We start from the raw sequence: 19,354 nt of genomic DNA on the forward strand, positions 1-19,354 counted from the left end.
ATGTGGATTCAAATTGATGTCATTTATAAAAAATAGTGTGTGTGTGTGTGTGTGTGTGAAAAATGCTTGGGTATCTGCGAATAAGTGGTCCTCTATAACATTTTCAAATGAAACTGAACTGTATAAATCTCCCCGTTTTGAATTAATTCTCCCGTTTCTTTATACATTAAACCCTGGAAGCGCCTGTGGTGAAGGATGACGTCATGCGCTATTCAGGATTTGGCTCGAACTGTATGCTTGTTTAATGATCTTATTTTAAGTAATTCAATTAGTCTGCTTTCAGAATCTCTATATAGTATAACCTTAAAGGCCCGATTAATTAAACTTAATGTGTTAGAGTTATGTTTAGATGATTGTTTGCTAATAGATCTACATTTATGGTGGATCCAGCATTTACATGGGCTTGAGTTATATTTTAATCTGAGTATGATTAATGCTTTTATGATGCTAACTGGATACGGAGGTATATCGACTGAGAAGTAAAAGAAAATCTTCCGGAAGCTACTGGGGAACATCGGGACCAGTGCAAAAATTCACATTGATTCAACTGAATACATTTGGTGGTTTAGGATGAAAATGCTATATTGCATAATGGACCTACTACTGTTGGTGAAAACTTTATATTTTTTAGGCCTGATTTATGTAGATGGCGCCCCCGCATGGGACGATCCGATGAATTCATCCATTGATCAATACCGAAACTGCGGATTCAGGACCAAGGACAGATCTCGCATACCGTTGTGCAGCCAGTTGTCCCCTTTTACATTTATTCAAAATCACTCAACATAAAGTACTTCTAAAATGTTAATCACTTTCCAGAAAATGCCTTAATTTAAGGCTTTAACGAGTTGTTTTAATAAAGCGGTGTAATGTTTCTCTAGTCCGTGTTTACGGAAGCATATGTCCCACGTTGGTTGTTTTGGATGTAAATACGTTTTAATCTAAGTCTTTATTGGAAAGCGGTTTAGCTAGTTATGTTTACAACGGAAGTGATCAGAATTTATCGAGATGGTTGTGTGAGATGACAAGGACACCTGCCATCGTTTGGTGCTGACTGCCTTATTGTTGTCTTAAAACTTTTTTAAAAATCACGGTAATATAACTTATTCCACTAGTTAATCTGTATTCAGTCCTGATTTCTGTAGAAACAAGACAACTTCTAATCAAAAATGCTAAACCACTACGATAACATCTACACATCGGTTGCCATATTTCTGCAGACAAACTAACCTAGTTTAACATCTTAGTCTGTTCCTGTTTTCTGCACACAACCCTCGTCCCAATGTACTGCCTCTAACACCCGGATCACCTTTTCCCCGAAACTCAGTAACTCTCAGCTGTGTTTAACAGACTGCCATTTGTAGCTGACAAATGTGCTCTGCGATTTACACGTTTATAGATAAATTATTTTTCGGCAGTTGCCTATTACTCCATCGCCCTCCTTGCAAGAGGGGTCAGGGAATCATTTTCCGTTTATATTGGCTTTTCGGTGAACTGCTTTTTATTGCCTCTGGAAAATCACTATAAAAAGTGTTTTGCGGTAACTTGCTTCTGCAAATCTGTTATACTAAAAATTTCATTGATATTTTATCAGATATTGCATTGCCCAGCCTTAAAGACACGCCGTGGAAAGACAATATGGTATTTCAGCGTTCAAAATATTACAAAATAAAAAGCAGTTCTTTAATTCTCTCTATGCTGGATTTTATAATAGCAGCCGCCGAGTCGTTCAAAACATTGGCGTTTAGTTCAAACGCAGCTGATTTACAGGCAGTTTATGAACTTGCATTGACGTCAGTGGAGCTGCCACCGATGTATATAAACATGGAGCAAGTGGCGCACCAGCCGCATCCCGTCCAGCTGCGCTTTGCGGACTCGAGTCGCACTTTTCCCACCTGCGAGAAACTTACGGCGCTTCAGAAGATTAAAGTAAGTCCGCGATTTTCTTCCGTCCTTCTGTTCTGTTGCTTGACACCCACCATCTGAAAGCTACTAAAACTAAAAGAAAAGCCTTTATCTAACTACTGCTATTGAAAATGGTCGACTTTTATAAATGACTGTATTGAAAACTTTACAATATTTAGCTTAGTTCCAGAACTGAACAAGGCAACATATGATTATAGTATATGCTATAACAACCTCACTTGCAAGCTCATTAAATACGTTTTCGCTATTTTTAAATATTTTAATTATATTTGTTTTACCTTTTCGAAGCCTAATGAACCTTACATTTACGTTATTTCAGAAGTGTCGCTCCATATTGCTTACCCAATTTGATTACAGAATGTCTACAATAAAAATGTCTTACGTTTCTGACACGCACACACTGTGCTATGTGTCATATATGTTCAAAATTCACAAAATATCCTACCTTGGACGCTTATATAAATAATACTCGTATATATCTCCTGCTTGGTTCAATTTCTCACGCCGGGTACCAAGATCGTCAATTAGAAAACGATTCTTATTTTTTTCTCAATAGTTTTATTTATTAATGTATTTTTTGCTAACAGGGCACCTGTCTATCCACCATGAAACCTATTCCCCTGGTCCTGCTGGTGGCCACGGTATTCATGACCACCAACATCCGCATCAGTGCCGGTCGACCAAGGGACTTGAGCATCTTTGACGGTCACGGTTACAAGACGCAACTGGACCAGGTTCTGTTAAAGGCCGGCGATAATGCCATCTCCTACCTCATAGGTGCAAAAATACTTAGGTATCTGCAAAGGAACCCGAAGGGTCTTTCACGATCTCCTATAGAAAGCCTCCAGGTTATGACGGCACCATCCAGCAAGAGCTTCGGTCACCTGGCCCGCGACTTGTCGCTAGTGGATGGAGAGCAGTCACTGGACGACGGCGACAGCATGGAGGAGCCCGTGGACTTGTCCAAGAGGAATGACGACCCGCCCATCTCCATTGATCTCACTTTCCACCTGCTCCGAAACATGATCGAAATGGCGAGGATTGAAAGTCAGAAAGAACAAGCGGAACTAAACCGCAAGTATTTAGATGAAGTCGGCAAATAATATTTCACTTCGTTGTAATTTAAAACCATTCTCAAAGCGAAACGAATGCCCCGGCACTTCCACAGTTAGTTTTGCTTTTCTTTTACCCAAACTGCTGTTCATCGTGCCATTCGAAGTCACAATGTATATTTCTGTACGTAAAACAGTAAAACTAAACACGTTATGGTCAAGGCGAGGCCCTGTACTGTTTGTTGCGGTGAGATTGGTATGAAAACACATGCGTTATATAGAAACATATTCAACATCATCAGTCTTTGTTTCTCTGGTATTCATTTCGTCCTGTATTGTTCGGATTTTTGTGTGGGTGTTCACTGTACTAATAGACGAGCAGTGACTTTGACATGAAGATTCAAACAGTAATTCCCCTCACACATTAGCCTGATCCGTTTGTGGGATACTGTGAAGGGGACCTACTTTTTCATGCCTTTGACCAATGTAAAAAAAGATCACTTTTTTGTTGTATATATACATATGTACAGGTCCTTAATTGCTTAGTGACCTTATGAAATATGTGTTTCCAACACAGCTATTGTGCAAACGAGGAGCATTGAATGAGCTTCACACTTTCATTAGATTATGATGTTCTCAGGCTCTGTCCGTGAAGCAGGAGTGTCGTGATACTTTTAACTTATAAAGTTTATTTTTGGTTATATCGGTAAATATCTGGTCGGATTTTTTCAATTTTTTGCGCTGCTGGAATGTTTATAATAAATGCAAAAATCTGGAAATAATTCGAGTAGGCTATTCAATTCCTCAAAGTATGTGATTCTGGAACGTTTATGAAAGTACAAACTTTTTTTTTTTCCTTTTAGTTAGGCATTGTGTTAACTGGGACGTTTCATGCAATTTCAGCATCGTGTTATTTAATCCGGTACCTGAGATTTTAACACGATAACTGCTGACCTTGCATCAGTACTGAATACTTGAATAAATCCATGTTATAAATAACACTGAACAGGTGACACTGAGTAAAATCCATGTTATAAATAACACTGAACAGGTGACACTGAGAGTAAAACGTTTACATACTCACTGGTTGCAGAGGCAGTGGTTCAATGTGATGCAGCCACCAAAAAAAAAAAAACCCTTCAATAACATAAATATACCATATTAGGTGTAGCAGGGGGTTCGAGACCGCATGAAGCTCAAATCCCTACATCTCAGATTTAGACAAAACAACATACTATTCATTTCATCTTCAGTAGTATTTAATCACGGTTCAAATAGTGACACGAGCGGTTGGTGTAGCAGTAATGAAAGATTTTCCAGCTGTATTTTGTAATAAAAAAATCTTAACATGTCTGCTGATTCTGTCAAAATCTTTTAAGTTGGGGCACTGTAATAAAGGAAAGAATTATGCTTGTTAAATATAGGATATACTCATGTCATCTGCTTGTTTTCTTTCTGGGGGGTGTTAAAAAAAAACCCAACATCATGTTCAACTCTGACACGTTGGCTTATATGATGTAAAAGATTATACAACAGTGCTTGTAGATGTCCACACAGTGGCCTGTACAACCCACTAACACATCTTATTGATGGAGTCCCATTAATGAGTAAGTAGTTCATTACAATGCACAGTCATAACAACATTCATTAAGTATTAGTGTTCTGTACACTATATAGGATATTAGGAAAATAATCAGCTTTTTTAAGTCTACAAATCTATTCATACTTCAAGTCAAACCTTGCAAAGTAGGCAAGCAATCACTGAGTAAATGTTTCTAGATTATATAAAAGTCTTTATCCTGTGACTGTAAAATGAGAAATACCAAACTCAAAGAAAGTCATCCCTTGTTAGCGTACCAGTCATTTGAGGATAAAGATGAGTGTTTTTCACTGGAAGTACATCTGACTGACCCCACTGTTCAGTGTTCTGACATTCCGGAAGGCCTTTGTCCTAAATTCTATGAAGCCTTTCAAGAAAATGAAAGCGGATTTTTCAAATAAGTACCTTTACACCTGACCACCTGCAGGTTAAGGAGGGACACACACCCTAATTACTAATGACCTACATGAATCCTACATGCCTTATCAATGGTCTGTGAGACCAACGTAGATCTACCTTCACTGTCCCTTTAGAAAGGAAATCTGTTTCTCCAAGATACTGACATGCAAAGTTACATGAATGTAATATCAAGATGAACTAAAACATGAAGCCAGAATAAAAAGAATCATAACAGATTTTCTGTTTTCCATTCTGGTCTACATGTTATTGTACATTTCTCACTACACCTCCATAGTTGAGATCATTCTTCCAGGAGAAAGACAATCAGTCTTGAGTGAGTGGGCAAGATGGACCTGATAAGGGGCTTCAAATAATCAGAAGTGCCTCGACACATTTTTGTCCTCGTCTGTGTATGGTATATAACTGGTGCTACAATACTGATGTGCAGAGAGAAAAGTCACACTCAGTTCTTCAATGTGCGTAGGGGACCAGGCCAAACCTTCTTTAAAGTCCCCTTTGAAGCTTCCCTGGAAAAAAAAACCTGCGGGGGAACAATAAACATGAATTAAGCCCAGAAATAAGAAAGGAGTCACAACAACTCCAGTTCCCACTGGACCGAATCTATTTATAAAGTTAAACAAAAATAGTGATGACCAGGTTTGTGTTTGCCGGCAAATAGGGGCCTTGACTCTCCACTTGCAAAGAGGGAAAAAGAATGGTTTGTTCTTGAGCTGGTTACGTAAATCGCCCCCTTTTCACACACAGCAATAACTGCTGCAAAATGCAGCAGTGAAAGGATTCCCAGCGATTGTGACTAAACGCAAAGTAACGGCGATGTGTGACTTCATCGGCGCGTGCGAGATGAGACCTCCGCTCCCCGGGCCGCCACACCGGCTCATAGTGGAGATGTTACGCATGCAGCCGTCACACCAACCCCACCCCCGATTCCGTTATCGATGGGCAGCCCGTATTCGAGGGCGCCGTGCGTCAAACCGTCATGCTCACACCCAGCGGTGATCCATCTCCATCTGTAGTTGGGTGACGCTTGCGTCTGTCCTCGCTGCTTTCGGCATTCTGATAGAGGCCTCCTATCAATAACGAAGGAGCCGTATTTCGTTACTGCGCTCCCTCCTGTTGCCCATCAGTCAGCGGATCTCGGCCAGAGTGACAAGGTCAGTGCCCAGGGCGACCGTGGTGACTCAGAAGATGATATATCCCAACGGCTACATCGCTTGGTAGCGGTTTGAGGGGCTGCAATAAGCTAATGAGAAGCTAGAGGCATTGCCCTACAGATCCCTCCCCCATCAACTGTCGCATCCTGGTTCTTTGGAAGTCGTGACAAATGAGCTCCCAGGATGCAATGCGGCAGCGGCAAGCAAGTGGTGGCAAAACAGGCACATGGGGCTCTGCCAGTTCGACGTATATCATCCTGGAATGTCAGTGTGCGGTTGGCCGCCTCACTTTTGGAAAGGAGACTGAGCGCAGGACCTCTCTCACACTCAAACACACGGGTCTCCATCCCAGAATGAAAATTGCCTTCATTTTCTGACTCTGAAAGTGAATACTGGAAAGATGACAATTGCATCTTGCATCTCTGTTTTTTAAAAATATGGGGTATTATTATATGAGCCTTTCAGTTTAAGTGGATTCCATACAGTATATGATATAAGATGACACAGCTTCCCCCTTCCTCAGTTCACTTCACTTCACATTTTTTTCTCTTTACTAATGTAATGCTACTGACTAAAGGAAATTACTTGTTCCAAGTTGATCTAGAACCAAATCCTGGATTTTTTATTTTTTTTAACAAATGGTATCTATGACGCAAGTTGTAGCCCTTCTGTAACCATCATCCGAGCTCTGACAAGTACCATTTGCAAAAATGTAGCTGTCTTAGAATTAATATCCAGATAAGGGCAAAGGCTGAAGAGGAGAGCAGTACAGTTTGACTAAATAAGGGATGTGAGATGGCATCTTTGGGTCTCAGTGGGATATGGAGGAAGGGCCACGTGAGAAGGAAGCCATGAGGTTTGGAGAAACACCTCGAAGAAGGATCCACGGCGGGATGGAGATGGCGGCCTGAAAATCGGAGAAGGTTAAGTGCAACAGAGGGCACTGCAAGATGGACAGGGCCTTCAACAGCCAGGCTGAATGGAGGACATGCGAGTAGAAATCACCGGCTCTCCGGATGAGTCCATTTATTGGAAGTTTCCACTTCCACCTGGACTGAGAGTGGAGGGGGGGGGGAGAGAGAGAGAGAGAGAGAGAAATGGGGGACATGCTCAGAAAAACAAAAATGTCAGAATGAAATTTCTGCAGCTTAATCATCATATTTGCTCCCATCGGGGATCCTGAGCTCCTGCTGAATTCTGTTGGTGTATCGAGCTTCGGAGAGATGCATGTCCATAAGAAGAAGGAAAAAAAACAACCAACAGACAGACTTCCCTAAGCACCGGTAAGCGGCTGACGGATCGGAGGCGCAGCTCGCGTCAGTGTGCGGCAGCGGATGCAGCTGTCTCCTCCAGCGCTCCCCGCGGTAGCCATTAGCTTTAGGACTGAGGAGCTCATTACAGAGGCCTGGAGGGGCAGGCGCAGCAAGGCCAGGAAAACAGCTCAATCACGCCAAAGGGAGACTCTCCGGAAGACAATGCTAATGCAGAGAGCAGGGTGTAAGGCATGCATCACATCACAGGAAGCTACAGGGAATAGCGACAGGGGATGCTGAGTACAGCAGGCTGAAGAAAGGACTAGAAAAGGTGAAGTGAAAGGGATTATGGGAATATACTGACCCATTGATCAGAGTCGGGCCCTACTGGACCCTAGGCTCCTTCTCTCGGCCAGTCTGATCTTCCAAGCTTTCTTCCCCTTCCTCATCCACAGGGGCTAAAAGAGACAGAGTCAGTGTTTTGAAGACTGATGGGTTTCACTTCCAGATCAAGATGGGGGCGGGACCAGGATGGCAGCCAAACCACCTACCTGTTTGGAAGTTAATGGCCCGCAGAACACTGACAATGGGGTCGGCGTCAATGACAAAACGCGCCATGCTCTCATAGCCGGGTTCGGTTTGCTCGACGTCAGAGCCCAAGGCAGCATCCGTGATCCTACCCAGGGCACAGTACCGCGGTCAGGTCTCCATCCAGGTCAGGAGGGGGCGCTGTCCGCATGGCCCACTACAGAACGCTCACTGACTTTGGAGAATTTTGTACAAAGACAAAAATTCCTTCTGGAGTAAATTCCAGTGTTAGGTTCTTTCAAACTCATCGTCTTTCACATCTTTACTAAGTGAATCCAGTAGTGAGACCACGGTGCCGAAATAACTGGAAGTACGGCATTAGTAAAGAAAGCAAAGTAAAGTGAGGAGTCTTTCATGCAAATGCCACTAAAGAAATGCTTGCAGGGCCGTGTGAGAGACATACAGGGTAATAGAGGGAAAAGATCTTACTTCTTAAAAAGCTCCTTGGCGTTCTGTCGAACAAAGGAAAGCAAAAAGCAGAATCAGGTTGCGTTTTTTTCTGCAGTCGCCCGTGTGTCTGTTACACTCTGACCCCCAAAATCACCCCCATTGACAGAAAAGCATCCTGATGCAGTATTTCTGTGTGTTGGGGGAGGGGAGGATAGACCAAATACAAGGGTGTGACCACCTCCTGTGTGGCAGGGAGAAGCTTCATGTGAACTGGCCGCCAGCCCAGGGAGGGTTCGAATTAGCGCTGCTTTCGTTCTACAGAAGGTGTGGTAACTCACCCAGGAATGGCCGGTGTGGAGGGACCTGGCCCGGGCAGGAAGGGCGACCTGAATGGGCGGCTGCTGAGAACTCCACCCTGCGATCTGGTGTTGTTTTTAGTCTGGGACCGGCTTTCCCAGTATCACTCTCTCCAGATACGTGGCAGTTCTGACCTTACTACACCCACTTGGACTGCTAGAGGGTCAAACAGCACTTTCCATCCTAGGGTTTAACAGCATGGTGCTAAATAACTTTGTGATTTCTTAATCCTGGTCTGGCCACTCCACCTGCTGCTGTTGCTCCAGCTGAGCTCTCAATTAGCCTTGATTGAATTGTTGTTCAAATTATTATTCAGACCATGTTGACCTAAGTGCCTGTATTTCAGCTGTCTGTACACTGATTTAGGTTGAAATCTAAATAAATATACAAATACGTTCTGTTCTTAGACCATCAGAATATCAAACTATTTTCCAAGAGCAAGTGATTTTAAAGTTTTTTGCCGGTACAGACATCCCCCAATTTAGGTTAAAAATCCAGATAAAAAGAACTTTACCACCTAGTTCATGAATGCTAACTAATAAAAAAGACAAACAACGAGCTACCATTTAAAGGTGTGTCTAAAGGTGAAACTTTAGCTCATAAAACAACCTTGAGCTCAACATGATCAAGACAGTAGACATGGTAGCGGACTTCTATAGACATCTTCCTGCCTGCCTTCCCTAGCAAACCAAAGAGACCGTGTCTGTAGTTAGGGGTCAATGAAATCTCTGGAGACCACCATTAGCAATAGCTTGAGGTAGGACATTAACATCAGCTCCATCATTAGGAAAGCCCAACAGAGATCGTTCTTCTCTACCAGCCCAGGAAACTCCTTATATCCCATCCTCTGTTACTGGCTGGTTCCCCTCCACCTCCTCCCTCTCCAAGACTAGGCCACAGCAGGTGGCCCGCTCCGCTGAGAAGATCTTTGGCTCTCAGCTACTATCTACATAAAACTTCTTCACTGCCAGGGTGAAGTAGAGATCTGGCAAGACCTCACTCACTGCAGCAGTCACCTCTCCTCCAAACTTCCATCACCACTGCTAGCCATCACCAAAGCTTCTTCTTGAAAGTTATCCAGCTCCTCAGCAACCCCCCCCCCCCCACTGGGAACTACCAAAACCAATCATAAGTCAGTTCAGTGTTACCCCATGTTTTTGCATATCAGTTATTGCCCTTACTGTTTGTTGCACTTATTTTTGTTTGTGATGTTATGATGTTGTGATGTGATCCAGACTGTTTTTGTCTGCACTCTGCTGCATTGTTTTTGTTTGCATTTTGTTGTGTTATTGTATTTGTTTGTACAGTCCACTCTCCATGTCCACAGGTTCCGCATCTGCAGATTCAACCAACTGCTGATCGAAAATCTTTGGGGGAGAAAAATTCCAGAAAGTTCCAAAAAGCAAAACTTGAATTTGCTGCCCGCTGAGCACTACGCTGAATCCACGTGAATGAAGTGATGTGTAATTTTAGGTGTTGATGAGTGTTAACACAGTGTGTGTGTGTGTATTATGTTTATATTACATTGTTACATTACATTATTTTGACGTTGTGGGGACCATATTTTAGGTCTTCTGCCAAAGCAATCAAAAAACTAAAAATGCCAAAAGTCTAATTGTTTGTTTGATTACTTGTGGTTAAGGTTTGGGCTGGGTAGGGATTAAGGTTGTCATGTTGGGATTAGAGTTTTCACCATATAAATTAATTGAGAGTCCCCACAAAGATATAATTACAAACGCAAATGTGCGTGTGTGTGTGAGACTTTTTCATAAGGACTTTTTCTTGTATTTTTTCATAAACAATACACATTTACATTGTATTCGGTATTCTAAGTAATCTAGAATAATTTTAAGAATATGGGAGGATGTACGTAGGTTATGTGCAAATACAACTTTATATTAGGGATTTGAGCATATGTGGATTTTGGCATGCACAGGGAGCCTGAAACCAATCCCCTATAGATACAGAGGGCCAACTGTACTTATTGTTTTTGTTGGAGTAACAGGAAAATGCTAAAAACCCAATAGGCGCTTTGGCGCCCTCTGGGGGACAATAGAGTGGCCGGTGCACAGTACGCTGACAGGTTGGGTGAGGACTGTCTGTGCAGAACACACCTGCAGGAAGACAGCCATCTGCGGCTCCTCCATGGACTGGATAGCGGCCTCCACCAGCTTGGCAGTGCTCTCCAGGTGGTCGCCGTGGTGCCGGATGAGAGTGCGTACGCGGCCCAGTTTGCTGTCCTGCTCACGGCTGACACACTCTACCAGCTCCTTCTTGCGCTGCTCCAGCACGTCATAGAGCACGTCGAACCTGGCGCACAGTTGCTCCTTCTGCCGTCGGCCATTCTCCTGTGGTAGCAAGAAGCAGGCCGGGGTCAAAGATTTCCCAGAAAACAACACTCACCCTGAAGCGGTTGCCTCTCTTAAGGAGGAACCTTGCACGGAAGATCACCGGTGTAATGTACGGTGTTTTAGTGCAATGTTCTGAAAATAATTACAGGTCTTATGCCACAAAAAAATGACACTGTACTACACTGCAGAAGCAATTCCTTGTATCCACAATCATGTCTTTAATGTGGAGCTCGTCAATTGGTTCTTGCCAACTAATTAAAATTATTTCAGATGATCAGGCCTGTAACATGTCAATTATTCCTATTTGTCCCACCCAAAATGTGTCAACAGCCAATTACAGTCACCCAAAACATAACAACAGCCAATTACAGTCACCCAAAACATTACAACAGACTCAAGCTGATGCTAGCTGCCACAAGCTTTTCCAGGCTCTCTTCTTGGCTAATTCTACCCACATCTTGATTGGCTGGCTTAGGTACTCGATTCTTATGCCAAAATGTCACTTTCCACAGTAAAAAAAGAGAAATGTCAATGCAGCAATTTAATAGTAATTGGATCCAAAGATATTTGTTCCAGTTGGAATAAAGCCTATGTGTTTACTGCATAATGAGAAATTATCTGAGATTCAGGAATGACCCAGCCTAACTTTGGCACAAACTCTTCACTTGGCGTGTTCCTTGTTTGAAAACTTTACAGATATGAGATAGTAAATAATAAATTACTTTGGAACCCAAATCTATTTATGTAATTGCTGACGATTTTAACCCCTCTGCACTTACGAAGGTAACTAAAACTCAAAAGGACAGGTTGTGCTTTTTAAGCTACGTCAGAAAAAAGTTCTCTGCGGCCCTATGATTAACATAATTTTTATAATCTGGCCCCAACTCTGAACTAATTCAGTAGCCATGCAGACTGTATGAAACATTAGACTGAAGGACTACATAAAAAAGTCATTGATGCCTGACTGAAGTTTGTCCCATTATCTAATTGCTTAATTACCAAATTGCTGCATGTTTTATGGATGCACCGTGCTCGGGACTGAACCAATAACCTTCAGGTTTCTGCAAGTTAATTTCTTTAAGCACCATGTCCCTTTAATTCATAGCAGGTTAACACTAGTAAATTTGATTCTTATTACCATTAAAATTATACATTTTTAACAGACATTTTAATACAAATTGATTCATACTACTCGGCTGGATATATTTATGGAACCATTTCTGAGTTAACAATGATTTTCTTTTTTTCCTCCTGGGATGTGAACCTGCAAACTTTTGGTGACAATTCTGGTTCTCTAATTGCTAGGGCTCCCGAGTCACTGTGGTGCTGCTCACCGCGATGGTCCTGCCAGTGCCCTCCAGCTGTGTGATGACGGCCTGGATTCTGTCATTCCCAGCCACCAACATGGCAATCCTGTCACCCAGCTCCGTCTGCGGCACAGCGACACGCATACTGTGAGGCGGTGGGGGGGCTACTAGCCGACCTCAAAGTGCTTCTACACACCTTGAGAAATGTGCTTAATAGCCTCAAAGGTTCACTTTAAATGCTAGTAATTCAGTGAAAAAGCATACAGGTGCATTATGGGTAAATCCCCATTCATAGCCCATGTCTGTGGAGAACTTGGCAAAGCGAGAACTTGGCAAATCAAAGAGTGTAGTGGTATTGACGTTATACAGTTCCTATACAGACTGTTTAAATGCTTTGAAAGTGAAAAATTATACCGTGAATTCAGCAAAAGATGAAACTCATCATGTCTAACTATTGGCTGGGAAGGGAAGAATCCAATAATGTGTAGGAAGCTGATATCATTCCAGTATTTAAAGGAAGAGAGCCAGATTACAGCTCCGGGAAAGGTGACCCATTACTCATAACAGCACGGATGGCATGTGGCCAAACCGGAGCATGAAGGATGGGGCTGGCGTTACTCAGTGTCCACTCATGTGGCCGTTTGGGCAGCACCAGCGGCGAGCTCCACAGAAGCTGGACCCAGGGCACAGCGCCATCCACACCAGTGTGTCAGAGCGAGCCACACAATGCCCAGCCATGTGCTCGGATATCCGGATAGCAGGAGGACGATGGGTGACTGCATTATAGCATCTGCAGTGCATTTAACCCACCGCAACAAAGCAACTCAAGACCTGAGTCACTCACTTCCGTGGGAGGACAGGGGCATGGATTTGGAATGTTGACCCCTGCTATGGGGCCAGGGCAGCTGTGAGTCTGAGATCCTCATGGAGTCAACACCCCCACTGGGTACACTAATATCTAACAGACAGACAGTTTCTGAGGGTTATGTTAACGTTTATTGAGTTTAGCGTCCAGTGTAGTTAACCACTGCACTGTGATACTCACCAGTAGGAGGCGCAATTCTACAGTTCCTGGGTAATGAGCTTATTTTCTTAATTGGTTGATAAAGGAAGGGCAGCAGGCAGAGAACCCAACAAACAGCCGATTTCTGCGGATTAAGTTTCCATTTATTGAGCTTAGCCTCCAGCAGAGTTAACCACTGCAATAAAACACTCACCAACAGGGGGCGCAATTCTCCAGTTCGTGGGTAATGAGCTTATTCCCTTAATTGGCTGATAAAGGAAGGGTAGCAGGCACAGTATAGAGCTACCGTTTAATTCCGATTATGAATTTGGAGGGGATGTGTCGTATCCTCGGAGACGGCGGTTAAATGCCACGCTTCTGAGAATGCACACCTCACTTTCATTAAATGTTGGCAGACATGGCCAAGCTGGGAATAGGCCGGATCTCACCCCATCTTACCTTCTGCCTATCATAGACGACCTGCAGCGGGGCTACCTCGCAGTCTCGGTGGGGCCCGAAGACCTTGCACATGGAGCAGGTGGGAGTCTCGCAGCTCAGGCAGTAGATGTTGATCTTCTCATCCTCATGCTCTTCGCACATGACCTGCAGCTCAGACTTGGGTCGGACCGGCCTGCGAGACGACAAGGGGGGGGGTCTCGGTGATGGACAGCAGATTAGAGCTCTGTAACTACAATCAAAGCCTCCAGCACCTGGGACACAAACACGGTTCCCCAGTCCTTTTAGAAAAGAAATCACACGTCTAAATATGGGCTGATAATAGGAAATCATTTACAGATGTCAGACTGCCCCCAATATAACAGATACTTAGATCCGGTCAGGTCAGGTGGCCAGGTCATGTGATGCAACACGCTATCACTATCTTTCAAAGGCGGCTTGGTGTGTCTAAACTTTTGACTGGTACCGTATCTGCCCAATGTTATTCCCAAGGCCACTCTAAAGTCTCCTTTTCATTGATTCCAAATCAGGGAGCCAAATCATCATCCTCGTGTTGACACTCTTTGCCTGCTAATGCACCTACAGCGCACACTGGTCTGTAGGTGACCAGAGAGAAACACCTTTCCCAAACAGATACATACCACCGTGAACAGGAGCTAGCCCTAAGCCAGCAGTTGTCTCAGGAGTGATACAGCCATTGCCATCAGTGTGAACCAATGCTGTCATTCAGTGCCCTTTTCCAAAGTAGGTTACTACTCTGAGTCAACATTTCATAACATATAAAAGGTCAGTTGCATAGGGCTTATTTAACTGATTCATAAAAACTTGTTCAAATAGCTGTTACGTGTCCAGTATGAAAAATACTCACACTGATGCCATTTTTATGACTTTAAGTGATGAGAGCAGGGGAAAATATGTTTTAAAATCGTAGCATGTCTCTTTAAACGCTCCCCTATGACAAAATATTACGTAAGAGCGCCACCTAGTGCAAACTAGCCCTAAATGCTACAGTAATAGCATGGACAAATTAAAACAGAAAATTCAGATGCTTTATTTCACAATCTTGGAGGAACATAGCTGACCCTTCTTAACACACGGGACTTTGTGTATCAGCACAGAGAGTAACTAGGAGCGATAGGCCAGTCTGGTTTGCTTCTCACTGCTCTGTGATTTTCCTGCTGGTTTGGGATCAGCACACAGTCCTTGCAAAGTGACAAAGACACATTATTTTAACCGCAGAATTTGCAGACCAGGGTACGTTAAGAATAAATTGTTTCTATGCATATTTTTGCTCTCTCGCTACATTCAAGGATTACTTTATTAGGTACACCTGCTTGATAACGCAAAGCAGCCCATCCAGGGTGATCTCATGCCTTGTGTCCGATGCTAGGACAGGTTTCAGATTCAAACCCACGGCAGAATCACTTGGAAAATGCATTTTACAGTTTTACCCGGCACTTTGTATTTGTGTGCGCTTATATTACATACTTTTAAGTATATATATATATACACACACACACACACACACACACACACACACAAAAAAAAGAGCCATATTATCCCATATGGTGACTTAATGCACATACTCTAATACCTGTACTTTTCCCAGGCTGTGCTGCAAGGAGCTATGACTCAATGTTTACTCCAAGGGATAAAGTGTCCAGATTATATATAGTTCTTCGTTTCAGGGTGGGAGTCATAGTGAGAGTGTGGTTTCGTTTCCTGACTTTATTTACTTGCCACGCAGTCCCGCTATCACCAAAACGGCTCTATGATTGAGTTGCTAGACTCGTGCGCGTTAGATAATGCGATGAAAACCACGATTCATAAAGCGTGTGAGGGTTTGACGCTTCGGGGGGGGGGCACTCTCACGTGGCAGACTCCTGCTTGTAGATGTCGATGATGTTCTCCACCAGCAGGTTGCGCTGTAATCCGAAGATGCCGTGACGGTCCAAAACCACCTCGTGTCGGCATGACGGACAGCGAAATCGCCCCCCCGCAGACACGGCGGCAGACCCCCGTGATTGCCACAGCGGGTTGGAGGCCTACAGTGGGACAGAGGGACGGAGATGAACAAGCCCACCCTGGAGCAATAAAGTCCCTATAGGCCGGAGATGATTATAGTCACAGAAGGGTCCGCTGTCAACAAAACAATTAACTGCTCTGTCCTGCATTGGAATCTCACCTGAACAGCGTTACGCAAATAAATTGGAACTGAAAAATAAAATTTTATACATAATACAATATCACAGAAGAGCTGTGTCTCATGTGTAGCGATGGTGGGTTGGCGGAATTACAACCTTCTGAAAATCACTGCCCGGTGTAATACCGAAAAACACAGCCAATGGGAAGTGGGTAAATCCAGGCGGTGACTGGAGGCGCACTTAATCTCGCTCACTGCTCGCTCACTGGAGATCGCGATGATCCCGCGCGCCATTTCCAGTTTCCAGGGTGGCAGTGCCGAGCCAAGAGCGGAGCAGCAGCTGCCAGCGGCCCGGCGGCAATTTCTAACACAGAAGGGGAACTTTAACAAAGAAGGCGAACGTCACACGTAGATGGGACCCAGGTCTGGACATGCTCCTGATTATGCTCTTGGATTAGTCAAAAGAACATATATGCTCTGATATAACCAAGATCCAAATCAAATTAAATCAATGGATTTTTTTCACATCACTTGACACTAATATTCACACATTTTTTGCGTGGCCACCTCCAGGATATTGGACAGTTCGGAATAAATGCACTCAATAATTTGAGTGTTGTTTTCACATCTGTTTTTTCCATTAATAGAGCTATTCTTCATACAAAAGATTTACACACATGGCTGGGAATTAAACTCCCCCACTAGCCTGAGGCAAAGGCGAGTAAAAAAAACGAGCACTAGCCCGCTGGCTAGTTAAAAAAAAAAAAAAAAAGCATATTGGGCTGTCAAAGTTCATTTTAAAAAGTCACACCGCCTTCTTTTCGTTCCGGCATGCGTTACATTTGACACCCCAATGGGAGAATATTATGAGCTGAGATATTTAGACCTGTAGGACTGACAAGTTAGATCGAAGAGGAAGACTTAAAAACTTTCGGATAGCTGGATGCCTGGTGGGGAAATGGCATTGTACCGAGCGGGTTACCATGTGATGCTCTGAATGAACGAATTGTTTATGGAAATTAATAGGCCTGATATACTTAAAGTAACTGTTTTACATTGTCATGTATTATTGCCGGAAGTGATTCTTTATGTTTGCTCTTTATTTTGAAAATTACACTCCACTGTGGGAGCTAGTGAAACTGTATCTCAGATAGTTACAGAGGCACTTCCTTTTGTTGCCACAGTCGACTGATGGGAGTTTAATCTCAAATTTTCTTTCTTGCGTGTCTTGGAAATAGTTCCCAGAGTTAACATCTGCACATGTTGAGTTCACACGTTTTTGTTTGGTGTGGCAGAAGCTGGTATCAAATATCCGTCACGACAATCAACAGTCAATACAAAAGTCATAGCAATGGGGGCATCAACTCAGTAATAGGAGACTAGGAAAGGGGGGGATCTCCACCTTAGCTAGTGCTTGGAGGGGGCGCCCACTACACAATGGGGATGCCGACTTAGTGAGGGGCGCCGACCAGACAAGACAAGGGCTGTGGCAACATGTCAACAGTCTGAAGGGGGCACCGACTTGGCAAAGGGGCCTCAAATAGGCAAGATCGGTGCTGACCTTACTTTAACCCTCCCGTCTGCCATAAGTGGGTATCCAGTGCATGATCCAGTGCAGGATCCAGTGCAGCTTGGAGCCGATTCCACAGCGCACAAGGCAGCTCATCATATGGTGGACGCATACAGAGACAGAGCGATTCTATGAGTGATTCAAAGACACCAGTCCACCTAACCATAAGGTTTCGGACTGTGGGAGGAATCCAGATTGCCAGGAGAAACAGGCAATTCCACACATGGAGAGAGCGGGCAGTTTCGATAAGGTATGAGGTCATGGTGCTACTGAAGGGTCAAAAGAAACACACGTCAGTGCACAGCCTATAAATGTACACCATTAATAATCAACATTCATTCAGTAAGTAGGCCCAGTAGTTAGTTTGGTAAGCATTACCTAGTATTAAACAGTAACATATTCTAAATCTATAAGAAACTTAAATATGCCCACAGAGACAGAGTGCTTTCCCCAGATGCTCCTTATCTAAAGAAAGCAGCATTTGTGGAACAAAAATCTTTACAGCCCCAAAGCAGGAAAGTAGCTAAAGACTAGTCCAATCCAAAGGTGAAGAGAGGCAAAGTAAATGGGTGAGATTCTGCATCTTCATCTTTACATCTCCATTCTTTGAAAAACTTAGTACATCTGACATCCTTTGGTCTTATCAGAAAACCATCATTTTTACAGCTGTACATTTTCATAGTAGTATACGGTCCCTGGGACACCACTGTGCAGCGGAAAATTTCTAAACACAGGTCTCGTCTTTGTGTTTTCATCCTTCAGGGATATGGCTGGTTATACAAGCAAATTTCACGCGGTTACGAGGTCACATGACCAGAATAAAGCCCACTACTGCCAGCTGCTTGGGGTAGGGGCTTTCCTCCAAACACACCCAAAGATCTGATTACAGCAACTTCTCGAAACGAAACACCAACACCACAAATGCTTGTTTGTTTTATTCCCATGTTTCTAGCCCTACACGACGCTCAGTGCTTGGGGGAACGGCTTACTCGGCTCCTGTAATTGGCTGCCCACACTGCTGTAGCTGCATCTTCGTCCCGGTTGTCTTTCAGGTGCTGAAAAACTGCTAAACCTCACCCCAACCCAGCCCCCACCCCTGGGGAAAGGCTGGAATAATCATTATACGGGAATCAATAGACCACATAAGCTCTGATACAGACTGCAGCCGACTAGCAGACCATGCTCAATATTGCTAAGTAGAGCTGGCAAGCGAGTCTGACCAGCACTGACCCTGCTCCGCTGTGGAGGGGGTGTAGGGGACAGACGGTGCCCACCTGGAAGACGTCGTTGGCACACTTCCGGCACAGGTTGTGCTGGCAGGGCAGGATCACCACCGGCTTGGTGAACATCTCCAAGCAGATGGGGCAGATCAGCTGCTTCTCCAGGCTCTCGTTGGGGCCGGTCTCACCCGGAAGCAGCTTGCGGCCCAGTGGGAAGTTCATCGTTCCGTCCCCCGCCGTGCCCGCGGAGCCCCGCTCTCGGAGAGCCACCCTCTCAGTCGCCCGCAGTCCCTCAGCCCGAGCCTCACTCACCAAGCCACCGGCTGGTAACTTTAACTCCGGGTTTGTTCTGGGTTGGGTTACTGTGCAAACCCTCCAGCTCAGACGGCGCCTCCTTGGCCAGTGGCACACCAACAGAGCCCCGCACTGTCCCCTCCTCTATTTTTACCTCTTGAAATATGATAAGTACGATGAACACCAGTGAGTTGAGTAGAACAGTTGGTGAGATTCCTCCCCCCCCCCCCCCAAAGCCAATTAATGGGTTGGGGGCCGCTGCAGGCTAGTGAC

At 44.2% G+C, this 19,354-nt stretch overlaps 2 protein-coding genes across 3 annotated transcripts; one reads left to right on the forward strand and one right to left on the reverse strand.

Moving 5' to 3' along the window:
- The first annotated feature begins 61 nt into the window (after positions 1–61).
- Positions 62–3,199, forward strand: uts1 (urotensin 1). Of its 2 annotated transcripts, XM_023831582.2 has the most exons (2): positions 62–1,929; positions 2,514–3,199. In XM_023831582.2, exons 1-2 carry the CDS (start codon positions 1,639–1,641, stop codon positions 3,027–3,029), a joined length of 807 nt encoding a protein of 268 aa, XP_023687350.1. In that variant the 5' UTR covers positions 62–1,638; the 3' UTR covers positions 3,030–3,199. The 2 variants fall into 2 exon arrangements, with proteins under 2 accessions (XP_023687350.1, XP_023687351.1); XM_023831583.2 differs by having other exon boundaries at positions 62–3,199.
- A 1,020-nt stretch (positions 3,200–4,219) lies between these two features.
- trim54 (tripartite motif containing 54) lies at positions 4,220–19,214 on the reverse strand. Its single transcript, XM_023831579.2, has 9 exons — positions 18,842–19,214; positions 15,727–15,899; positions 13,858–14,029; positions 12,423–12,518; positions 10,852–11,085; positions 8,420–8,442; positions 7,954–8,078; positions 7,767–7,860; positions 4,220–5,518 (listed from the first exon to the last, which is right to left on the reverse strand). The coding sequence occupies exons 1-8, from the start codon at positions 19,007–19,009 to the stop codon at positions 7,787–7,789; spliced, it is 1,065 nt and encodes a 354-aa protein (XP_023687347.2). The 5' UTR covers positions 19,010–19,214; the 3' UTR covers positions 4,220–5,518; positions 7,767–7,786.
- Positions 19,215–19,354: the final 140 nt, after the last annotated feature.

This window comes from Paramormyrops kingsleyae, chromosome 19, assembly GCF_048594095.1.
Source record: "Paramormyrops kingsleyae isolate MSU_618 chromosome 19, PKINGS_0.4, whole genome shotgun sequence".
NCBI lineage: Eukaryota > Metazoa > Chordata > Actinopteri > Osteoglossiformes > Mormyridae > Paramormyrops > Paramormyrops kingsleyae.